General features: G+C 45.1%; 1 protein-coding gene and 1 long non-coding RNA gene across 2 annotated transcripts; both read left to right on the forward strand.

Annotated features, from left to right (window-relative positions):
* Positions 1–481: 481 nt before the first annotated feature.
* Positions 482–970, forward strand: LOC139833562 (uncharacterized). The gene has a single exon (XM_071823867.1). The coding sequence runs from the start codon at positions 482–484 to the stop codon at positions 968–970; it is 489 nt and encodes a 162-aa protein (XP_071679968.1).
* Positions 971–7,927: 6,957 nt separating this feature from the next.
* On the forward strand, positions 7,928–10,126 carry LOC127317784 (uncharacterized). The gene is made up of 3 exons (XR_007861464.2): positions 7,928–8,390; positions 8,607–9,137; positions 9,816–10,126. It is a non-coding gene; the product is annotated as an uncharacterized lncRNA (long non-coding RNA).
* The last annotated feature ends 626 nt before the right edge of the window (positions 10,127–10,752 follow it).

Below are 10,752 nucleotides of genomic sequence, written 5' to 3' on the forward strand. Positions count from 1 at the left end.
TCCGCTGCCCGATGGTCCTATTCCCGCCTCGCTGGACTCTTTCCGGAGCATGGGATGGCCGGAAACGCGCGGCTGCTGCGGTGAAATCGGACAACTGCCGATCCCGGTTCCGGCCGAGCGCCATCATGGCCGGCCCTCTGCACGGTCGTGGAACGCCGATCTGTCGCTACCGACCTCCCACACGCCCAAATCCGGACGAATTGGGTAGGTCTGTGACCGCCGCTCCCCGCCACACCGGCCACTACTGCTCAGCCTCTCCGCCTTGTCCGCCTTGCACCGGTGGTGCTACAATTTGTTGCCCCGCCACCTGCTGCTCGTCGTCCCCGCCTTGGCCGCCCCGAACCGGAGCTGCTACCATCTGGCCACGAACGTCGTCGTCGGCAGTTGCAACAAAGGTAAATTTTAGAGTTTGATATGGAAGAAGAATTGGACATAGCCATGGTGCTTGCATTGCACACGCACAAGAACAAGCGCCCGAAACATGGTGGCTCAGTCAATGGGCGGGATCAAGAGAGAAAGGGTCGATGCCGACTGTCGGCTGATGCACGACTATTTTGATGACCCGCCCATCTATCCCTACCGCTACTTCCGTCACCGCTTTCATATGGGGACGGAGTTGTTCAAATACATTGCGGAGGCGGTCAAGTTGCGTGACACCTTATTTGAGCAAAGGAGGAATGCAGCCAGCTTACTTGCGCATAGCACATTTCAGAAGGTGAATCTTGCATTGTGCATGATGTCATATGGAATTCCAGCGGATATCGTCTATGAAAACATGGCAATGGGTGAGAGCTCCGCCATTCTCTGTATCAAGCGCTTTGATGTGGCCATTGTCGAGGTGTTTGGTGAGGAGTACTTGAGAGTTCCCAATGCTCAGGACACAACTAGAGTTCTGGTGAGCAACGCCGCTGGTGAATTCCCTGGCATGCTTGGCTCCATTGATTGCATGAATTGGAGGTGGAAGAACTGATGGATCGCTGCATAGAAAATAAAAAATTCCTACAATTGCAACAACAAAACACAAAGATTGAATTTAGGAGATGCTAGTAACGGATAAATCCGTGGTTGAGATAAACTCACCATCGAAGACACAAAGCGTTAACGAGAACAATTCTTGTGGTTGATGTAGTCGATCACTTGCCGATCTCAAGATCGCGAGGAAGACAAGCGCTATATGTTGGAGATATGCCCGAGAGGAAATAATAAAGTGCTTATTATCATATCTTTGTGTTCATGATAAATGTTTACTTCCCATGCTAAAATTGTATTAACTGGAAACATTGATACATGTGTGTTTTGTAAACAAACCAGAGTCCATAATAAGCCTCTCGTTTAACTAGCTTGTTGATTAATTGATGATCAAGGTTTCCTGGACATGAACATTGGATGTTGTTAGTAATAAGATCGTATCATTAGAAGAATGATATGATGGAAACACACCTATAGTAAGCATAGCAATAAGATCAAGTCATTAATTTCATTTTGTTGTAGCTCTCAAATGCATAGTAACCTAATCCTTCGACCATGAGATCATGTTAATCACTAATGCAGGAGGAATACTTTGATGACATCAAACACCACTTCGTAACTAGGTGGTTATAAAGGTGGCAATGGGTAGTCTGAAAGTGAGAGTTGAAGCTCATGGATCAAGAGTGGGGTTTATCCATCCAAATGACGGAGAGATATACTCTGGGCTCTCTCGGTGACATGGCATCCAATTAGCTTACAAGCATGTGACTAGGTCACAAGGGATGTCGCATCACGGAACGAGTAAAGAGTACTTATCAGTAACGAGATTGAACTAGGTATAGAGATACCGATGATCGAATCTCAGATAAGTAAAGTATCGCGCGACAAAAGTAATTTGTAACGAATGCTCAAGTTTCTTTCGATCACGAAGTCATCTTTGAATATGTAGCCATTATGGATCTCCAGGTCCCGCTGATGCTTATTGATTGGAGAGGCATGTCGATCATGTCTACATCATTCGCAAACCGTAGAGTGACACACTTAAGGGTTGATGTTGTTTAAATAGATATGGAATATGATATGGAGACCGAATATTTTACGGACTCTCGGATTGGATCCAGGACATCACGAGGAGGTTCGGAATAGTCCGGAGAAGAAGACTCATATTGTAGGGATTCGTAGCATAGAAACAAAAAATTTCCTACCGCAAGAACGAATAACAAGTCAAGATCCAATCTAGTAGATGGTAGCAACGAGATGAAGATCATGAGACTAACCCTAGAAGATTCCAAAGCCTACGAGATTAGATCTCGTTGTTGATGTAGTCGATCACTTGCCATTTTCAAAAGCGCGTAGAAGATCTTGACGGTGCCACAATCGGGCAGCACCTCCGCACTCGGTCACACGTACGGTGTTGATGAAGACATTCTTCTCCTCGTTCCAGCGGGCAGCGGATGTAGTAGATCCTCCTCGGAATACCGCCAGCACGATGGCGTGGTGGCGGTGGTGGTGGAGAAATCTGCAGGGCTTCGTCGTAACCGTGCAAGAGGGAGGAGGAAGGGGCGGCTAGTGTTTGGGGAGAGCGAGCTTGGGCTGCGAATTGGGGTGCCCTTGGTCCCTTTAAATAGGTGGCCAAGCCACTTGGGTCGTCCATAAACCTGCCCCCAAGTTTGATTGAGTTCCGACAGGTTTCCGGTTCCGAAAACCTACTCCTACTCGGACTCTTTTGCTAATTCCGAAATTGCATTAAGGAAAGACTCCTTTTCCCTTAAGGAAACGTGGTTGAACCTATTATGGAACCCTCCGGACTTCCTTAGATAGCCCGGGTCATCCCGGACACTTCCGGAACCTTCCACAATATTCCGGACTATTCCGGTCCTTCCAAAACCTTCTAGAAGCTCCGGTCAAAACACCGAACATTTTCCGAACCCCGGAAAATGACTTCCCATATATGAATCTTATTCTCCGGACCATTCCGAACCTCCTCGTGATGTCTCGGATCCCATTCGAGACTCCGAACAACATTCGAGATCCATTCCACATTCATATCTACTTAAAACGACATCAAACCTTAAGTGTGTCACCCTACGGTTCGAGAACTATGCGGACATGATCGAGAATCCTCTCCGATCAATAACTAATAGCAGGACCTGGAGATCCATAATAGCTCCCACATATTCAACGATGACTTCGTGATCAAAAGAACCATTCACATAAAATAACAATTCCCTTTGTCTCGCGATATTTTACTTATCCTAAGTTTGATCATCGGTATCTCCATACCTAGTTCAACCTCGTTACTGATAAGTACTCTTTACTCGTACCATGATATGATATCCCTTGTGAACCAGTCACATTCTTGCAAGCTAATTAGATATCATTCCACCGAGAGGGCCCAGAGTATATCTATCTGTCATTAGGATGGACAAATCCCACTATTGATACAAGTGCCTCAACCCTATACTTTCCGAACACTTAATGCCACCTTTATAACAACCCATTTACGCAGTAGTGTTTGGTGTCATCAAAGCATCCATCCAGTGTAGGTGATTAACAAGATGTCATGGTCAAAGGATTAAGTTACTATGCATATTAAAGCTTGAAGCACAAAGAACTAAATGACTTGATCATATGCTACGCTTACTATGGGTGTATGTCCATCACATCATTCACCTAATGATATGATCTTGTTATTAATAACATCCAATGTTCATGATCAGGAAACCATGATCATCTATTAATCAACAAGCTAGTTTAACAAGAGACTTACTAGGGACTCTTTTATGTTTACAAAACACGCAAGTATTAATGTTTCCGGTTAATACAATTATAGCATGAGATGTAAACATTTATCATGAACACTAAGATATAACAATAAACACTTTTATTATTGCCTCTTGGGCATATCTCCAACACATATAAGAGAAGTTATTTTACGGGGTTTGGAAAAAGTCTCGGTGTTTGACCGAATGTTTCTAGAAGGTTTTGGATGGCCACTTGTGGGCCCACGACCCGGGAGGGGCTACACGGGCCGAGGGGGTGCAGCCTAGCATCTTGGGCCAGGCCCATCAAGCCCTCAAAGGCCCAGCTAGCCAACCCCTAAAGGGATAAGATTAAATCTAGAGAGATAAGATCGTATCCCATTATTTAGGGAGCAAATTTGGAAGGGGAAGCAAACTTGGAAGGGAAAGATTTCTTCCCGCTTCCCCTCAATGCACCTGCCTTAGAGAGGGGTGGGCCAAAGGTGGCAGCCCTTGCTGCACCCTCCCTCTATAAATAGAGGGGAGGGGGCAGGCCAGCCACCACATCCCATACCCTAACCGCCACCCCCTCTCCCTTCTTCTCCTGCACAGGCTTGGCGAAGCCCTGCATGTTTTCCCCTCCACCACCACCATGTCGGCGTGCTGCTGGGATTTCGATCGAGGAGGATCTATTACATCCTCTTCCCGCTATAACGGGGAGAGGACGTCTACATCAACACCGTACGTGTGACCGGGTACGGAAGTGCTGCCCGCTTGTAGCACCGAAAGGACTTCATCGCGAACTTGAGTTCGGCAAGAGTACTACTACATCATCCACGAGATCTGATCTCGTTACCGCTTTGGATCTTCAATTGTACGTTTCTCATCTATCTCTTTGCATAGATCTAGTAGATTAGATCTTGGCTTTTTATTAGATTGGATCTTGGTTTTATGCCTTCTTGCGGTAGAATTTTTTTATTTTCTATGCCACTAACCCCAACACTATGAGGTGCAGCGCTTCCGTACTTGGTCACACGTACGGCTTGATGCTGACCTCCATTGCCTCGTTCCAGCGGGGCAATGGAAGTAGAGAATCCAATGGGAACTCCAACAACACAACAACTTGGGTGGTGGTGGTGGTGGAGAGAATATTTCTGTAGGGCTTCGCCTAAGCCATGTCTTTTTCAGTGAATTAGTAGCGATAGGGAAGGCTCAAGTGAATCAGCCATTGAGAGAGGAGCTACACACCACAATATATAGGAGAAGGGGCAGAAGCCCCTAGGGGTGGCGTGGTGCTCCCTCCTCTCCCCTCTTTATGTCAGTGGTAACCCCCTTTTAAACTCACTTAAAACTTCCTCTTAATTTGGTAGAAACTTCTCATAAATCCCAAGAGTTTTTCTCCCATAAATGAATAAAAAATATATTTTATTTGTTATTTAATATTTGTTAATTCTTTTAATGAACAAACATTAAGATTTAACCCCCTAAACTATTCAGATATCTCGAAACAATTTTGGTGTTGTCCAATATTTTCTCCGGCGTTCCGTATCCTCTCAAAACGCGTCGACGAACCTTAAGTGTGTCAAGATACGGTTCGTGAATAATATGGACATGATCGAGACACTCTCCGATCAGTAATCAACAGTGGGATCTAGAGATCCGTAATGACTCACACTTATTCAACGATGAATCTAGTGATCGCGTGAACCATAAACGTTGTAACCAAATTCCTTTTGTCTTGCGGTAGTTTACTTGTACGAGATCCGATCATCGATATCAACCATACCTAGTTCGATCTCGTTACTGACAAGTACTCTTGACTCGTTTCGTGATATGACATCATCATGAGCCACTCACGTGCTTGCAAGCGATGTCGATTTAATATCATTGAGAGGGTCTAGAGTATATCTCTCTGTCATCTAAATGGAAAAATCCCACTCTTGACCCATGAACCTTAACTAATACTTTCCAAGTACCTAACGACACCTTTATAGTCACCCTGTTACGATCTGACGTTTGATGGAATCAAAGCACCCTTCCAGTATCAGTGATTGACATGATCTCATGGTCTAAGGATTAGAGAGACTACGTATGTGTTTGATATAGCAATGTAACTTAATGACTTGATCGTATTTCTATACCTACTTGGGTGTGTGTTCATCATATCATTACTCTAATGACGGGAACCCGTTATTAACAACATCCAATGTTCATGATCAAGGAAACCATGATCATTGGTTAATCAACGAGCTAGTTAAAAAGAGGCTTTACTAGAAACCCTTGTTTTTTTATTAAACACACACATGTATTAATGTTTCTGGTTAATAAAATTCTAGCATGAGAAATAAACATCTATTATAATTGTGGAATAAGATAATAACCACTTTATTATTGCCTCTCAGGCATATTCCCTTCAAGAACTGTCATGCAGCTTGGCATGGACAATTCAAAGAACACGAGAAGGACTCCACTATTATTCTTGAAGTTGTTGTCGACCGGGAGATTTGGCATGCTTTATTTGGCATGTTGGGCAATTGCAATGACATTAATGTGCTTCAGAGGTCACCACTCTTTGCAAGACTAGCCAACAGAGAGATGTTGGATGTGTAGTTTGTAGACAACGGCCGGACCAATGATAAATGATACTACCTTGGTGATGGTATCTATCTGAAGTGGGCTACATTTGTGAAGCCCCTTGTCAGCCCCTCGGGTAAGAAAGAACAAGACATTCACTATGCTAGAGCAGCTGCTATGAAGTATGTTGAGAGAGCATTTGAGATATTGCAAACCCAATTTGCTATTGTGAGAGGTCCAGCGAAGTTCTAGGTTCAAGAGATCCTTTGGTACACCATGATGGCTTGTGTGATCATGCATAACATGATCATTGAGATCGAGCATGGTCAAGATGTGGACGGGTATCACTACGATTTGATGGGGCATCCAGTGCGGGTGCAACGGCAGCAAGACCACATCTCCCACTTCATCGAGTGCTATCATGCGATCCGTGATGAAGATACCCATGAAAGTCTTTAGAAGGATCTCATGGAAGAGTGGTGGACATGGTGGGGGCAACAACGGTGTGGTGGACGTCATTGAATTATGTGATGAACCATGTGTGTTTGCGGGTGAACTTCGAGTGTTTGTGATAAACTATGCATGTCCGTGAGTTGATTTGTGCGCAAGTTGATGAAGAACTATTCGTGTAATAATGATGAACTATTTGTGTAATGTACTATTTAGTATTGTTTGGATTTATTTCTGTTTTCAAATCATTTTCATATGATATTCATCCATATGTTTGCAAATCTGAAATATATATACATCACCTAGGTGGTGATGTAAAATACATCACCTGCCGGGAGCACTTTTAGAGGAGGGATGATGTATTTTACACTATCTGACTTTTGTGTGCAAAAATAGGTGATGTAAAAAACAGTAAAAAAGAGAAAAAACAGGTGATGTAAAATATATTACATGCGATGTAAAATACATCATCTCTTGAAGATGCTCTTAGTGTTTGAGGTGTACTTCGGTGTTCTCCCTCTCCCCCTCCTAATTAACCACTAAAATTGAAGGTATAAGTTAAGCTATGAATGAGTATCGGGAAATCCCGACCGTCCATAGGGAGCTAAAGTGTGGAGAGGAGGGACACCGAAGTAAAAGCCTTAGTGTTTAGCCTCTGCATTCCGGAAATTAATGACTTAATTAACTTGGTACACATATGGATGTATCTACAAACTGGAATACATGAAGATACATCCATATCTATGCAAAGTTGAATCAATTATTTCAAATGAAGTTGTAGTTTTCTGCTGAATCTCACGCAATGGAGACTTTCTTAAGTCCCAGACACCCGAGAAAAGTGCAACTACATTTTAGAGAAACCTGCCTTCTGTTAGAGAGGTCTTGCAGGTTGGCAATATCCCTATGATCTATTAAGTATGGTCGACGATGGTTAAGTGGTGCTTAACCACTTTCTCTTAATTGAAGTAGGTTCTCATGTCTTGACCGGTTTCACATATAGAGTTATACGGTGCATGCATGCAAAGTTTTTCTTCTTGTAATGCAAATCGAGTGTGTATCTGTTTAGGCCAGATTGGCAACTGAACTGGTGCAAACAATCCCATGCAGGTACGGTTTGAGCCTAGCTCCTCCCGACCAAACGTCCAAACGAGCGCACCCTTGCTGAATTATCTTCGTCTCCATGCTCCGTCTACAGCCAGAGGAGCCCGGCCAGAGGCCTCCTCCTCCCCTCCGTTGCCCTATAAAAAGCAATGGCTAGCATCAGGATAATCGAGTCCCTCACCGGCCTCTTGCCTCTTCCTTCTTCCATCCTCCTCCTCCTCTCGGCTCTTTCGCTCTGATCTGCTCCTCCCACTCCCACCACACTCTTCTCACATGGCACCACCCACACGCACACAGGCAACCGATGTCCCAAGCGTCAAACCTGCTGCTGCACGATACGTCGTCCCCAAGAGGGGCCTCGTGCTGAAGCGGGTGTTCAAAAGCCTCCTCTCTTGGCTGCCGCGCCGCCGCCGACCGGCCCACCGTCACCGGAGGGCCGGGCACCTCCGGGGCAACAGCGCCGCCGCGCCGGTTCCGGAGGGCCGCCATGGCCTTACTAACAGTCCATTCTCAAGTGGAAAGCGCGTGGAGTATATACGTTCGTAAATACTGAAGGTATCCCTGTACTTTCTTCTTTTTTACGATCAACGTAGAAGTCTGTCACTTATTTTACTCGCCACTGATTTCTGGGCTGGTGCTCGAGCGGACAGTCTCAGTTCATTTTCCGCAAGTTTTCCTCGAGTTTTCTTCGTCCATTCCAATTCGCTTCCTCTGATCCGATCTATCTTGACACCACGATTTTTTCTTCTCTGACTTTGGACATGATTTCAGGGTCAAGCAGTACGAGTCCGGGCAGGTGACAGAAGGGGTGACCTATCTGGAAGGGATGTAGATGGTCAACGCACGAGTCAAGCTATCGGAGGATCGATCAGAGGGCAGTGCTTTGGTTTGGGTGGCGCCAAAAATACACAAAGTGCTGCCTACGGCCTCCGGTCTTCTCGCGCAGTCAACGTTATAATTGTTTCATTCGTTATTATTTCATTATTTGGTTGTGTTTAAGTAACTGGATACATATATGATATATAGATGGACAACACACAAATTCCCGGTATGTTGCTGTACATACATGGCGTGCGTATGTTGTTCGTTCCGGTTCGCTCATGTTTTTTCGTTCCTGATTGATGCATGTGTAGTTCTATGGTAACTTTCAATAAAACAAGTCACCTGCTAGCTTCTACTTTGTACCATTTCGTTTCTAGCGTGTTTTTTTGGTGAACATTTCGATGGTGTATGCATATGCAGATGGAACAATCCTACTACGTTGGTGAGGTGTACGGTGCTTCAATCACGTCGAAATGATAAGTACTGGAGAGAGCTTGGACCTCTCCTCTTTTCCCCATCTACAGTGAAAGGAGGCGTTTTTTGGGTGATCCCGTGCGAACCAGCTCGCCGCCGGCGTTTCGTCAGATTCCTCACCCTCCGGCGGCCGCTCCGGCGGCGGGAGGACGGGGAATCAACGGATCCCGGCGTGTACATAGCCTAGGTGTGCGTGGGGTGCTTGCCGGCGGCGTTGTGGAGGTGGCGGCGTGGCCGGAGAAGCTTTTGTCGACGGCGGTCCTCTCCTCTGCTCTGGGTGCTCCGGTGGAGGCTCATGGCAGATCTGCCGTCCCCTGCGCGTTCGCTGCTTCTCGGAGTCGCGGCGTGCTTTCCCTCAGGCCAGCGTCCGTGATGGCGGAGCTGGTTCTTGAAGATCTTGAAGTTGGCGTTGACCGAGTTGGTGCTGATCGTGGTGCGGGATGGAGGCGCTTTGGTGCCGAGTGCCGTCGACTTCCTGGTCGCCGGAGGGTTCCTCCCAGTCCAAGGTCTAATGGAGGAGAAGGCGGCGGGTTCCGCCGGCGGAACGTGCTGCGCGACGAAGAAGGTGCCGGAGCTCAGAAGGACCTATTTGTATTTTTTCTTTGTTTCTGAGCTTATCTGTAAGATGCTCGGTTGATGTAATCTTTATCCGCAAAAAAAAAAAAAATCACGTCGAAACGATAGTACCGATCATGGAAGCACAGGCTGATTTCCTGACAGTTTGAGGCACTACTTCCCAAGAAAAAAGAAAAGCAAGAGACCTAGTTGATTTCTATTGGCGGGCCGACATACCGGCCTATAAAACGGGCTAGGCTAAAGGCGATCCAGCAAAGCTAACTTAGTTTAGGCCTTGGATTCCCTAAACATACTTGGGTCATACACTGATACACATATATTGGGCCTTACACACGGTAGACGTATGCGATGGACGTGGGCCTTGCGCAAGTCTAAGAGTGTGTGTTCCTGTAATGTAACTTAGAATTCGACAACAAGTTAATAGATTTCCGAAAATTCAATTCGGCTCCCGGGTGCGTATGCTCCCTCTACCAACAAAACATATTTCAACGTGTGGAAAAATTTTAACAATTTTTTTTTACATGTACATCTCCATAATACATGTGTGTGCGTCAAGTTTCACGAAAAAATAATATTTTTTGTGGCCTATGTAAAAAAGAGAAAACATATCCTGTGAAAAGCATTGTTTTTAGCACTGAATTTTATCTTTTTTACACATGTCACATGCTAAGTTTTTTTTATGAAACGACTTTATGAGCGCGTAGCACGTGAAGATGCCGTGCAAATTTTTTGTTTCAGTTTTTTTAAATTTAAAATATGTGTAAGATGCATTTCAAAATATAGGGAGCATATGCTCCCATGTTCTAAAACACCACTCCCATTTTTTTATTGTGCGGCATCGGGACAACAAGTTAATAGAGAGAAATCCTCTATTTTTCAGCAAGGGTTGTCCAAGCAATAAAAAGAATGATATCAAGGGTATTCTTAATGTTGAGAATGAATCCTTGGGTGAGAAATATCTTGGAATGCCTTCTGATGCGGGTAGATCCAAGTATGGTGCTTTCCAATATCTGAAGGAGAGATTGTGGAAGAAGATCCAAGGATG

Source organism: Lolium perenne, chromosome 7 (assembly GCF_019359855.2).
Source record: "Lolium perenne isolate Kyuss_39 chromosome 7, Kyuss_2.0, whole genome shotgun sequence".
Classification (NCBI taxonomy): domain Eukaryota; kingdom Viridiplantae; phylum Streptophyta; class Magnoliopsida; order Poales; family Poaceae; genus Lolium; species Lolium perenne.